The sequence below is a fragment of the Plectropomus leopardus genome, chromosome 5 (genome assembly GCF_026936395.1).
Source record: "Plectropomus leopardus strain MGB_pleo_1.0 chromosome 5, ASM2693639v1, whole genome shotgun sequence".
Taxonomy (NCBI): Eukaryota; Metazoa; Chordata; class Actinopteri; order Perciformes; family Serranidae; genus Plectropomus; species Plectropomus leopardus.
Window position 1 is genome coordinate 16,288,040 of NC_142180.1, and position 14,671 is coordinate 16,302,710.

Below are 14,671 nucleotides of genomic sequence, written 5' to 3' on the forward strand. Positions count from 1 at the left end.
CATGACATTTCAGTAATATATACTTTTTATTTCACAATTTTTATGGCACAACAATAGTTACTACAGCATTAAAGTCCAACATGTTAATGCATCAATGATAATCTTCCCACAATAAGAGTACTAACTGGAAACTACTTTACAAAAGAAGTACTTCATTTTGATACTTTTTGTAAATGTTACTGACAACGTCTCAATTTTTATTTTTACTTGTACTTGAGTATTTTTTTGGTAATGCTACTTGGTTTACTTTTTCCACCAGTGAAAATAGCTTTTCCTTTGTGGTTGTGAATAATCTTATTTACTTATCATACTTTCTTTACTTTGCTCTCTTTTTGATTTGCAGTTATTATTTGTAGTAGCTAAGTTTACAGTGGTACACCGGACTGAATTATTTAGTCACATTTTAGCTTCTTGTGTCATGAACAGGAAGGCTTTTATTTTCAGGGTAAAACTGTGTTCCACAAACTCATATTGTGTTTTGGAGGGAAGCGCTTTTGAGTTTTTGAATAGTGTAACATCCTATCATAGATGTTTTATTGATTCAATGCTGAAACACTTCCTGATGGTTAAACAATGCCTGCATTCAATTCATGTCAGATTTAGTAAAGAAATGTTTTTCAAAATGGGGGGAAAAAAAACTTCATATCAGCCTCTACTGGCACAAACTTGGCAATTATGGCAGCAAATCTACTAAAATTGGCTTTGCACGGTCTTTAAGATAATATCTTTATATATTATGTCACCGCTTAATTGCAAAAACAAGACCACCACATTCATACATATGCTATCTGTTTGTCTGCCTGTTTATAATTAGTGTGTCATTACAGGCATATGCAGAGTCCAATATGTAGCTTAATCCATGCAATAACTGTAGAAAATGAGTGCAGGTATTCATTTTGGAGTATTCCCCGGGCTTAAGCACAGCTCCCAGTGGGCACTATCAATGTCAGAATGAGATTCACCCTCTAATTCAGTCTTCTTGTTTCTCTTTATCTATTTATTGTCATTTTTAGAGGACAAAATGAGGTCACACATCAGTGTGTAAAGATTTATAACAGACTCTCCACTGGGACTGGAGTCCATCAAAACAAGGTTTTTCAAATTAAAGTGTATTTGGGGAAGAAAGCTTGATCATGTTCCTCAGAGGAGATCAACTCGCTTAAAATGGGTCTCTTATTGATAATAAAGAGTCAAAATAGAACAGGAGGAGGCATGATGTCCTCTAAGTTGCTAGCAACTATTTTATGTCTTAGTTGTTTTTAAACTCTGTTTATGATATGTATTTTATTTGTAAGGGACCATATACAATAAGAAAATAAAATGTTAACACTGCATGTATTCTATCAGAGTTAGCTAAAAGGTCCAGTATGTAGGATTCAGTGGCACCCAGTGGTGAGGTTGCAAAACTGAAACCTCTCCAGTGTGTCATTATGCATGTAGGAGAACTACAGCCAATGAGCAAATGCAAGAATTTATCTATAGCCAGTGTTTGGTTTGTCCATGATGGGCCACCTTAGAGTTACATGGTGGACACAATGAAGAGGTCCCGCTATGTAGGTATAAATGATTCATTCTAAGGCGATAATATCTGAACTGATCAATAGCATGACGGGTAAGAGGAAAAATATGTATTTTTATCCCTTTAGGTAAAAGCAAAAATAAAATTGTCTCTTGGTAAAAGTACTCCCCAAATAAAGCTCATTTATTACAGAATTATATAGAATTATTTATTTATTTTTATCACTTATGAATACATCTAAGAGCATTTCAATTATTTTTGTCAATGTAGAGCCAACTTTAGACACTTTGTATACCACTGGGTATATTAGTTAGTAAATTAAATCTATTACTGCATCACATCATATAAGCAAATTTTTTTTTCAATATCATATGTTACTAATACGTATGTATCTGTCAAATAAATACAGGTACAAAATTTCCCTCTGAGATGTAGTGAAATATAAAGTGACATAAAATGGAAATACTTAGGTAAAGCACAAGTGTATCAAAATTCTACTTAATCACAGTACTTGAGTAAATGTACATAGTTACATTCCACCACTGCATAGAGTCACAGACTGCCTTTTCGCTGTCAGAAATTGTATCTAAAGTTTAAACTTCAATGGATTTAGAAAAAAAAGTACCCTCTTCCTGTTGTGAGCTGCACAGCAATCTGGCAGATTTCCCCAGAAATCTGCACCAATGGCACCAAATCCACTGTGTTGAAAACAGCAATATAAGAATCAGTACAATATACATGTATGTTAATTGGTCAACATGTGTTATACAAATTCTGTCCCTCAACAACAATCTGCCACGCGGTGAACATGGGTTACCATGTCAAGTCACCACTGTTAGTAATTCTGTAACAGAGATGCCACCATAAAAGATGTCAGCATACCTTACACAGAAATCAATCTCTCACTTGTGGCATTATCTAGCCATCTTTGATATTCATGGTGCCACCCACATACAGTGAAGGTAAATTTCATTTTGTTTGTGGTGAAAAATTCAACATCAACATCTCTTAAAAAACAGTATCCTAATTACTTGTCTAGATATCACAGATCACACTTTGACACTTTTGAAAAAATCTTCGAAACTAAACTGATTACTGTATGTACTGTAACAAAATGATCTACAGAATAAAATGTAAAACAAAATGTAAAAGTATAGCAGCTAGTGTACATTGAAAAAAGCATGTTATGTATTTCATATTGTTAACATGAATACACTAATAAGCTGTTAAATGGGTGCTGAAGTTATAAATGTTTGTTTTACTGTGTGAATACAACAAAATTATTTTCAGGCGCTTGATAGAACTGATATGACTGGGTATTTCCTGCATATATTGCAATCTGGAGATAACCCCTATCCCGCAAGATGTTGATTTGAAAAGGAAAAAAAAATGTGGTAACCTCAATATCAAATGTATTTTAAATGTAACACAGCGTTACACAAAAATCACGGCTTAAACACTGTTCAATAATCCAGTGTATAGCTATGGACAACTGGAAACTGAAATCTTACTAATGTTCACTGTTGACTTAATACTTTTTCTCCATAGTAGCACATACAACATCCTGTATGCCGCCTTAAAGTGCTCATAAGGGAGCGGTGGGCATATCTGGTATTCAAATTGAACTTGCAAATAATATTCGGGGTGTTGGTTGTTGGTAGTCTGAGTCCATACAACAGATCATTTTGATTTTGTCAAGGTATATGTGGATTTGGCAACCATCAAATCCTGTCTTAACCTGTAGTAACCACCACCAGGGGGCAGATGTCCAGTTTGTTCTGGTTAAGAAAGAATTTTCATAAAATTTGACAAGACATGAATGTGTAATGTGGTTTTTAACCATAAACAGTGTTTTATAAACCTGGTGGATGGTTAAAAATTTTTTGTGATGATTTTTTTCTTTAGTTTTAAGATAAGCATAGATAATGACAGAAAGGATATTAAAACTCTACATTACTAAAAAGGAGAATATGTGTCTGGGGGGGAGAAAAAAAAAACCTTTAACATTGCAGGAGTGTCCTTGATCACATCAAGCTTATAAAATTACAGAAATTGTGAAATTTCCATATTAATATATAACATAACATTAATATATCAATATAAGCATTTAACCAATGGGGTTTTGTTAGCATGTGTGGAGAGCTCCAACGTAAAGCCAACATTTATTTATGCTATTTATTCTTTTGCTGCAGTTAGACTAGCTAGAAATATTTGATTTAGATGGGAGGACATGGTCTGTTAAACTTAATCCATATATAATACGATTTTCTTCATCAAAGACATGGCCAATTTAGTAATTCACCACAAATTTTCTGTAAGTTCTCCTGAAGCTTTTAGTTCCTTAAATGATTTATTTTTAAACAATAACCAAAGTTATATCACGTTCTATCAGTAAATCTGTCAGCATGTGAGCTGAAAAACACAGAGTAACTCTGAACTTACTGATAATGAAATGAGGGATTTTTATCTGGTTGACCTGTGGGAGACAAATCTATTTTCTTTCAGCTGTGCTGTGTTAAACTTTGTATATTGTTGTTGTTCACAGCAGACATGCATTATGATGTGTTGTCTGTGTGTTGTGTTGTGTTGTGTTGTGTTGTGTTGTGTTGTGTTGTGTTGTGTTGTGTTGTGTTGTGTTGTTTTTTTTATTGTCACCATGTAACTGTAGACCCTCAGAAGAAAAGCTGCTGCAATGCAAAAGCTAATAAGGATCTTTAATAAACAAACAACCTCCTTCTGCCCTTTGACTCTTCACAGCTGGACGTTACCTTTAGTTTGAGCGGTGGAGAAATGCTGAGGGCAGCAGCATGTTATTTGAGGAAACGGTGAAAGAGCACCTGTGATGAAACAGGTCACACGATAAAGAAAGTAGTCTTGAGATAATTATGTGAGAGTACAACAAAGATGCAGTATGATAAACCGCATGCTGTTTGTGCCCTCCTGAACATCTATGATGTTTTAGAAGGTAACAAAAAAAGTAACGAAACTGGTCCATGAGAATATGTGATAACTGCTATTGAAACATGATGCTGTCTTTACAGGGAAATTAAAGTAATGTTGGGGCAGCAGAAGAGATGAACATCAAGTAAGTTTTAGGAGTTATTGAGAAGTCTTTGAAGGTGTCTTTTTTTTAATTTGCAATTTTTATACATTATGTTTTCAGGTTGTCCGTCTGTCCTTCCAACTCTCTGAAACATGATATCAAAAGAACGCACCTATGGAATTTCTTCAAATTTAGCAAAAACATTCATTTAGACTCAAGAATGAACTGATAGGAATCTGGTAGTCGAAGGTCAAAGGTCAAGACCTCATATGCTAATTATGACTAAAATTTCACACAAATATCTAACAATAAAATAATGACGTTATATGTTTAATATCCAAAAGGTAAAAGATCAACTTCACTGTGACATCATAGTGTTCTGCAAAAACACATCCCTGGCCATTACTCAGAAACAGAGGGGAGACATACTAATCTTAACTGTGCTGACTGCATCGATGATCTGAGCTGCTGGGGGTGTGAGATGTGTGTGAAGCATCCATGTTTTCACAGACGTGGACTTAACTTAAGTGTAACTTGAATGGTCTGCAGAGGCATTCAACCATTCCAGTTTTTTAATGAAATCAATAAGGGCCAATAATGACTAAAACCTTAAGAGTATTTAATTTTAAGCCTAATTTTTGTTTTTATGTTGTTTGAACTTCTTTAATAATATAATATGTATAACATTTATCCAACAGTAGGCACTTTTAGATTCAGATTTGTAATACAAGATACAAATTAACTAATAAATCAGGATGTATTATTGATGGATTTAAGACATAAGCAAATGAACACATAAATGTATAACTAGTCATAATCCAGTCATACTGAATTAATTTCCAGAAGAGAGCAATACTGCATAATGAGTACTTTCACTTTTTGTACTTTAAGTATGCTTTGATGAACACTTTTGCTTACTAAGATTTAGAATGCAGGACAATTTACTTGATTATTTTTACACTGTAGTATTGCTACTTAAATGTTATAAATTGGTATAAATCCTTTTTCCAACATTGTGGATAGACTGTGGATGAAAAGTAGAGAAGGAAACAACAGCAAAGGCACATTCACCTTTAGGTTTTGGTTTAGATGGACCAGACAATCTGTGCTGAGGGTCTTTACGGTGGTGTGAATAGCAGCACCGTTCAGCAACAGTGTAATGTTTTGTGAGCAATGTTATGCACAGATATAACTGATATCCTGAAATCACTGGGAGCGATTCCAGTTATATTTCACTCTCAAGTGGTTTTGCAATTCAATATTAACATTAACCAATGTGGGACATTTCCTTGAGTTAAATCTCATCAAAAGGTTTCTGATGGACTTGTAGGGGTCTGTGACATGACAAACATTTGAGAACTACAGAAAAAAACGAGTAATGGTTTATTGTTTCTCGTTTCAGAGCGCTGTGGTTGCTGCATGAATGTGAGATTGTGTGGAAATGAGTATTATTAAAAGGCAGTGCGGATGAAGAGCCTCGTGTAAGAGCGGTAGGTGGATGAAAACCTGCGATCTGATGAGGACCCTCACTGAGGAGCCTGTCCCACTCAGCTTCACCTAATGGGACTGAAGTGGATGATGGGTAACCAGGGCAGAGGGGCTGTGAAGATGATCAGATGATCCATTTTTGACTGCCATTGTGTCCCAACGTGCAGTGAGTCATGCACATAGGAGAAGGCTAAGTGACATTGAAAAATTGTAAAATTGTGGTTTATTAGGAGTTTAGGGGCAGAGTTTTCAGTTCTATTATAATTATTGAGTAAAATGTTTGACACCCTAAATGAAAAATGAAAATGATGCTAGCACGCTTACCACAGACAATTACAGTGTCTGTATTCCTCAAAAACATTAACGAAAATCTAAAATCCAATGCTATTAGGGCAGCACTAACAACTCTTTATTATTATTATTTATTTATTTATTTATTATTATTTATCTATTATTATTATTATTATTATTATTATTATTATTATTATTATTATTATTATCATTATTATTATTATTATTATTATTATTATTATTATTAATCTTTCAATTAATTTCTGGTTAACTATTCCATCCCACATTAACATAAACACTAAACATTTTTGGATTATTATCTCTGCACATTGCACATATTGTTTATAATCTATACTGTTAACGTTTACATGTTCCTTGGTCAATAACTTGCACACTCTATCTTAGTCATTTTTTTCTCTTACTGTGTTTATTGGTATGCAAACAGATACCAAGACAAAATCTATAAAGCTAGATGAGTGACATGAAGTTTTGACATCAGAAATAAAATTTGGCATACTAGCACAACACTCCACTGAAAAATAAAGCACAGGCTTTAACAGCAAATGTCTTTGCTGTGACTGACCAACAGTATTTAAATTCACTATCATTCACAAGTAAACATGTAGAATATATTCACATTTGAAGCTGATTTTCGGTAATTTTGCTTGAGAAAGTAATCACAGGATCAATCAGTTATCAAATCAGCTGCCAATTCTTTTTCTACAATCATCCAATCACCTAATAGTTTCAGCTTTAAGTGCTATTGTTGTATTTCTTAAATACAGCTGCATTGGTCTACAATGTCTCACGCATTCACGCATGCATTCACATGTATACTCAATACACCTTTAGAGATCTGCAGTGTCTGTGGTAATCAGTTGTAAATTTTTACTAAAATGTATCACACCTTATGCTAATTCAAAATTAAGTGTCAGAAATATAATATCTCTTTAGTAACTTAATGTTTGCACATCATCGTCCCAGTACAATTATAGGCTGCATACTATATCAGCTGTGTTTATAAAGAGAAGAGTATTAAATATTTTTGCACAGAGGGAGGTATAGTGGCAGTCAAACCAGCTGTGGACTTGAAACAGCTGTTTTTACAAGACAGTTTGAATTATACCTAACAATGCATCAAAAACATATAGGGCAGATAGCTATATATAATATGTATTGTTTTTCCTAAGTTTTGCTGTTTCTAATAAGTCCAATTAATGTATATCTTATGCTATATATCTAGTCCATCAGGCTTAAATGAAGTTATGCAACAGGAACAAATGTACATGTGTGAATCAGATCCAGTGAAATGGTTGACTTCAGCTGTTCATGCTCAGAGAGCACAAAAAAAAAAGAGCTCTCACTCTGCTGCTTACACAGCTTACTCCAAATAAGAATCACTATTTTACAATATGGAAAATTAAGCTATTTACTGGTGGACATACCTGGAACATAGGATGTGTGAACAATTACTAAAGTTAATAAACAAATATGTTTCTCTTTTAAAGGAATAGTTTGACATTTTTGCCTTATTAGCTTTCTTAAAGAGGGAGATGACAAGATAGATTTGTACTGCCCTATAAAAAGTACAGCTAGGTAACCTGTTAGCTTAGTTTAGCATAATCAGGTAAAAGGCAACACCAAAGTGACTTGATTTATCGTGCCCCATAATGGTTCAAAATGTCTTATTGCAGCTTTAAATAATAATGCCAACTCCATGCCACAAAGCTCCACTATTGTACAAAAATATTTTTAAAAAACACAATATAAATATAAACTAGTTACAAATCCAGTTTGTAGGTTTTAGGGTCAGATACTGTCGGATATAAAATATATGCAAGAATGTATAACTATGCTTTCATTAGTTTCTAATCACCAAAGAAATAAAAACTGTCTCTCTCACTGTGTCCACCATGTTGTTTCTACAGTAGCCCAGAACAGACAATCCAAACACTAGCACGAGATAGGGCCATCTGTGATTTTGCATCAGCCATGGTAGTTCTCCTACACAAGTGGCACACGGAGGAAGCTTCACTTCTGCAACCTAACTGCTAACATTAGAGGCCACTAAATCCTGGACCTGAAATGTTAAGGTGCAGATTTAAACAAACAAAGTAACGGTCAACAGTGAAGATCATAAATAAACAAGTTAAATGTAAGGTGAAAATCTTTAAAAAAGCATAAAAGGCCTTCATGTCAAGCTTCACTGGACATAGGCTACTACATCAAAATGAATGGCACTTCCATGAACACTGGTCACCTGGATTCACATGAATATCATTCAGTATTTATTCTGCACCTTTTGCAAACTGAACCTTTGCACTTTTGTCCAACTGTTTACACACGTCATTGCATCGTTGTTTATAGTCGGGCCTACACTTAGTGCACACATAGGCGACATCAGGGCCGGCTCTACTCGATTTGGTGCCCTAGGCGCTCTAACCCTAACCCGCACCTCCGCACCCAATAACGACATATCACGTGCTCACACATAATTTCGGAATATGTCACTGTTTATTTATTTGTAATGTTAATATATATATTTTTTTCTAGACAGAAAACACTAAGTGAGGGCGCCAGTGGGCATAGAAAATTATTATTTTATTATTATTTTCCCTCAAAGCCAAGGGGGACTGGCGGCGTGGCGGCGCCCCTCCAGCAGATGGCGCCCTAGGCGACCGCCAATATCGCCTATGCTTTTTCTGGTACAGGCTTTCATGTTGCAGAGCTGAAGTGAGTCAGTTATTTACCGCTGAGTGAATCATCACCTCTACTGAGGATCTTGGACGCCCTTCTTCGGGAATGTACTTCCTTATAATACATCCATGATGTGAGCCTTTGACCTGTAGTGAAACTCCGGCGGTGTCAGCACTTCTGAGCCCGATATAAACTGCCTCCTCCTGCCTTTCACCCTCTTCTGTGTGGAGACACAGTCTGCCAAACCGTGCACCAGAACCACCACTGCCTCCTCCATCATTAAAACAAAATGAGCACCGCTGCTCAGCCTATTTTCTCCAAGGGAGAGGACTGCAAGTCCTCCTGGCACGACGCTAGCGCCGGCTACAATGAGACCGACACACACCTGGAGATCATGGGAAAACCCGTGATGGAGCGCTGGGAGACCCCGTACATGCACTCCCTGTCCACCGTTGCAGCCTCAAAAGGTAAAAATGAGAAGTTACAGGATGGCAGTTGAATCCACTGTCTGATCTGCTGCGTCCGATAATGGAAACAGGGCCCGAAAATAGCAATTTTGTCAGAAAGATTTACAGATAAAACAACAAATTAGTATTATAATTTAATAATTTAAATGTTGTGAACAGTAATATGCCATTCATATGTTATGTTATACACGCTAGATCATTTGCTGTCAGGTGAACATAGCCCAACCACACATTTGGATTATCATCATGCATACATACAATAAAGGTTACCCAGTTGGCTTTCTATGTATTTTGGAAATTATTATTATTATCTTTTATGCAGTGATAAATAGTTTGTGCTGATGTGTTTGTATTTTTTTAGTTTCAATAACATTTAAAAATGTGCAATAATGTATTTTTTACTAGTCATTTTGAGAGTTTTTTTGCACACATTTCAGCCTTTGCCTTAATTTTTGAGGACACGTGTGAGAATGTGAGCAGCATGGTGCTCAGTGCTCTGTGAGTACTACAGCAGCTGTTTCTCTACTCATGGGAACTGGCCAAGAAGTCTGCGGGGGGGTGGGGGGTGGGGGGCAGCTCATCTGCTTTATGTGAAAATAGACGGATCCACACACCCTTGCAGACATGTGGGAAGGGACAAGCACTGAAAATGCCTTTATTGCAAGTTAACATGATTGTTTCAATATTTAGTGATATGCCTCAGACAAAACTGACAAGCAAACCCCACGCATGGAAAGACACGTGGATATAAAGCACGTGTTTTTGGACAGTGGTCAGTTTTCACATTTCAATGGACAATTTTTTAATCCGAAATAAAAACTACTTTACTTTACTTTACTTACTTGTGTTAACACCTGCCATTACATGCAACACTTTTGAATGTGATAGCTTACTTTTATTTTGCATTCAGGTTGCAACTCTCCTTAAGTATGTGCGAAAAAGTATTAATTTAAAGTGTAAATATTATGTTGAGCTGTTGATTAAAGGACCAGTAAATTACATGAATGGGTCAAGCAACAACAAACAGCCTTTACCCCTCATCTATTTATAAGCTTCTCTGAAGGAAATAACACCCCTTTGACCTTTCTGTCCAGCCACGTTACAACCAACTGGCTTTCCCTCCGGTCCACACCCAACAGAACGACAAAACTTCAACCTTAAACAGTTCCTCTAGAATTTCGCAATGTTGCGATCACAAGAATTAGCGCAAATTCAGCCAGTCCCTGTGAATTCTGCACAACCTTTCAATTTTGTCCAATCACAGCAACATGAGTTGTTGTATGGCTTTGCACCATGTTTATGTTGTTGTCCAGGTTGTTCATTTACAAAAAAGCAAAACAAAAAGTCCTTTTTTTGTGTGCCCTGGATTATTTTTTTGTAACTATTTCATGTGAACCGAAAACGGTATCAATCTTTTTTATTTATTGTAGTGTTGGATCAACATCATAATTCTGGTATTGTGAACAGGGGTGTCATAGATTGGTGGCAAAATGGGAATGGTTACCCATTTGCCCAAGTAGGGGGGGGGGGGGCTCGAAAAGCATGGGATGAAAATTTGGCGCTGAGCCCCTGATTGTGACAAACATTATTTTGTTGTTTGTCCAAATTGTCACAAAGGTAAGGAAATGCACATTATTACAAGGCCCATGCTACATTTATAGTAAACATCTTTGCTCTGAGCCACTGGAAAGCTTCAGCTGATTCATATTTTTCTGATTGTGTTGTTTTCTTTTGTTCTGTCTGGAAGGCGGTCGGGTTCTGGAGATCGGTTTTGGAATGGCCATCGCCGCCACCAAGCTTGAGTCTTTCCCCATCGAGGAGCACTGGATCATCGAGTGCAACGACGGTGTCTTCGCTAGACTAGAGAACTGGGCTAAGTCTCAGCCACATAAGGTCAGTAAGCCAACGTTATCTGTCTGTATTGGTTTTTACCACAGATATATTTGTTGCACGTGTAGTTTAATAGTACTGTCATTACAGCTGAGTGAAATTGGTGTTTATGTTTCTGCAGATCGTCCCTCTGAAGGGCCTGTGGGAGGAGGTTGTTCCCACCCTGCCAGATAACCACTTTGATGGTAAGAAATCAAACCAGATGTGGAGGAACTTTCATCACACGCGGAGATCTTCAGCTCACAGTTTTGTTTGATTCATAATCCTGAGTTCACAGTCCACTATGTTTTGAAGATAATCGGAGTAGACAGTTGGTACAGTTGGTAAAAAAAAAAGAGTTATGTTTCCTCATCAAAAACATCACGGCACCTCAGTTTGGCCTCTCTAAGTTGTTGATTGCAGAAAATCTGTTTGAGGATACAAAAATCATTCATAGGTCCCCAAACTTGGGCTACAGTGTCAGTCAGTCTTGTGTGACCAGACTGTTTGACACTGTCCTGTTTCACTTACTGAAGATAAAAACACACAGAAAAATGAATGATTTACTCACTGTAAACTCTCTGCTAACGCTGTGTCCCTCCTCCTACAGGTATCCTGTACGACACATACCCTCTGTCAGAGGACACATGGCACACTCACCAGTTTGACTTCATCAAGGTGGGTAGTGACAGTAATATACACAAAAAACACCCCAGTAAGGTTACCAAAGTCCTGAGAGGACCAGAACTCTGGAGGAGGATAATCGTTGCATACTTGGAATTGTTTGCATGAAGAGTCGATTAGTAATAGTACAAACAATTACAAAACAATTTTCTCAGTTTCAAAGGGCCAAATAGCTTGTGAAAGGTATCGAAACACAGAAAACTGATGGTTATCCAGGTTTCAAAAACTTAAAACTGTACAGTTGTATTTGATAACACAAACACAACGGGACTGCATTTTTTTAATAGACTTAGACTTAGACGACTTTATTGATTAATGTCCTGTTTTATGATATTTATGCTTTTTAAAAAATCTATTTATTGATGTACAGCACTTTGGTCAACTCTGTTGTTTTTAAATGTGCTTTATAAATAAATTTGGATTGGATTGGAAACATGTATCAATAAACACTGTTAATGACTTAGGTGTGTGCCTCTCTGCAGGGTCACGCTCACAGGATGCTGAAGCCCGGCGGCGTCCTCACCTACTGCAACCTGACCTCCTGGGGCGAGCTGCTCAAGACCAAATACGACAACATTGAGAAGATGTTTGAGGTTGGTCTCCTTAATGACTCCCTCAAGGACGAGACACATAACTTTATTTAACACATTTTAAAACTGTATTATTTCTGCCTTAGCATTAGTTTAGTTTTTATTTTTATTGTTTTTTTAAAATAATTAATTTCCAAAGTGGATCTGCGTGTTTTAGTTAAGTTTTATAGTATAAAAATGTTTAGTTTTAGTTTAGTTTGAATTAGTGTCAGCATTAGTTTTAGTTGTTTTTTTTTTTGTTTTGTTTTTTTATTCATAGCACGGGGGAATATATCAGGGGCAAGAGTTCAGTGATTGTATTAAAATAACGACACAACACTGTAACACTTTTGGAAGGCCACTGACACATATCATTCCAGTTTCAATGCTAAGACTAAAACGTAGAATATAACATGTATATTTGTATTTTATTTTAGTTCGTTTTGTAAGTGCACAATTGAACATCAATTTGTTTTTCTTTTTTATCCATTTGATTTCAATTAACTAAAAGGAACGTGGTATTATTCAATATAGTTTAAACTTTTGTTGTGTTTTTGTGAGTAGCTCCAACATTTCCTTTGTGCAGTGCATTTTGGGAAAATAGTTTGTCTACAGCAAACACAAAAATCAAGTGTTATTTAGAATGCATAATCACCTTTTCGCCTTTAACGCATTACATACTAAAAACCTGCTTAAAATTAATGTGTAATGAAGAAGTGGGACAACCTTACTTAATTTATTTTAAGCTCTATTGATGATAATGTTATGATCAGAATGTATAGTACGTTTAATTTTTTTTAAAAGTAAGTTTAGGGTGTTCGATCTCTTTTTTTGAGGCGTTTCTGTAAATACAGTATCTTGCATTATATTTTAGCATAAGACGAATTTATGTGTGTGTCTCCATCAGGATTAAACTGAGTGCAACTTAAATTTCACACTGTGATAATCTCAAGGTTGTTGATAAACGGGACCGGGCTAAAGGGCCCGATAAAGCAGCGAGCCAGATTACACTGACCAGCTTTGTCTGTCAATGATTTTCAGGAGACACAGGTGCCACATCTGCTCCAAGCCGGCTTCAAGAGGGAGAAGATTAGCACCACCACTATGGACATTGCACCACCCACCGAATGCAAATACTATTCCTTCAATAAGATGATCACTCCCACCATCGTCAAGGAGTAAAGTCCCAAGACACTGCTGCAACTTGTTTTTTTTACCGTTATGTGCCTTTTCACCTGAACCAACTGACCTCCACATTGTCTGCTTCACTGTCATTTATTTCAATAAACCAAAGTTAACATCCCAACTCGGATTTTAAGTGCTTGTATTTAGTATAACTTCTTGATTTGAGTTAAAGTTTTGTCGTTCAGTGTGACCTTGTAGCTGTGACGACTGTGCTTTATCAACCCACTGATACATTTTATTCTTCACAGCAGCAAATATGTGAGACAACAGACGACTGAAACCACACGAATCCACCAAGAATGCATTTACACCCCACTGAGCCTCATCTGTTCAATGTCTTAAATCACCCTGTATCTTTCTTGCCATGCACATCCCAATTTCAGACCGAGCAGTAAATATATAATATAATATCAGTGCATGTTTAAATGCATCGTTTGTCATGAGCTTCAGAAAGTCTCCTCTTCTCCTCAGACTTCTGTTGTTCCTGTGGGAATTTGTCTATGAAATGCCAAACCAATGCATAATGTCTGAGCTGCATGTGTGTCAGGAGCAGTGGTGGAAGAAGTACGTAGAGCCCCTACATAAGTAATAGTGAAAATATTATGAAAATGTCATTAGAAGAGAAAAAAATCAATTCAATATTTATCAGCAAAGTAATATTTACGTATCAAAAGCAAAATACTCATGCAGAATGGTAAGGCATCAAGATTTTTTAAAGTCAAAAGGATCAAGTCCAAGTCTAGTCACAAATCTTTTTGGACTTTGTTAAGTCTGAACCCATCAAAGGTTAGACTTGAGTTCAAGTAATGTGACTTGAGTCCACACAACTGATAATACATCATATCATGTAGATCTAGTG

At 36.3% G+C, this 14,671-nt stretch overlaps 1 protein-coding gene across 1 annotated transcript; it reads left to right on the forward strand.

Moving 5' to 3' along the window:
- Positions 1 to 9,151: 9,151 nt before the first annotated feature.
- On the forward strand, positions 9,152 to 13,933 carry gamt (guanidinoacetate N-methyltransferase). The gene is made up of 6 exons (XM_042483825.2): positions 9,152 to 9,505; positions 11,253 to 11,398; positions 11,517 to 11,580; positions 11,985 to 12,052; positions 12,541 to 12,651; positions 13,669 to 13,933. Exons 1-6 carry the CDS (start codon positions 9,328 to 9,330, stop codon positions 13,807 to 13,809), a joined length of 708 nt encoding a protein of 235 aa, XP_042339759.1. The 5' UTR covers positions 9,152 to 9,327; the 3' UTR covers positions 13,810 to 13,933.
- Positions 13,934 to 14,671: the final 738 nt, after the last annotated feature.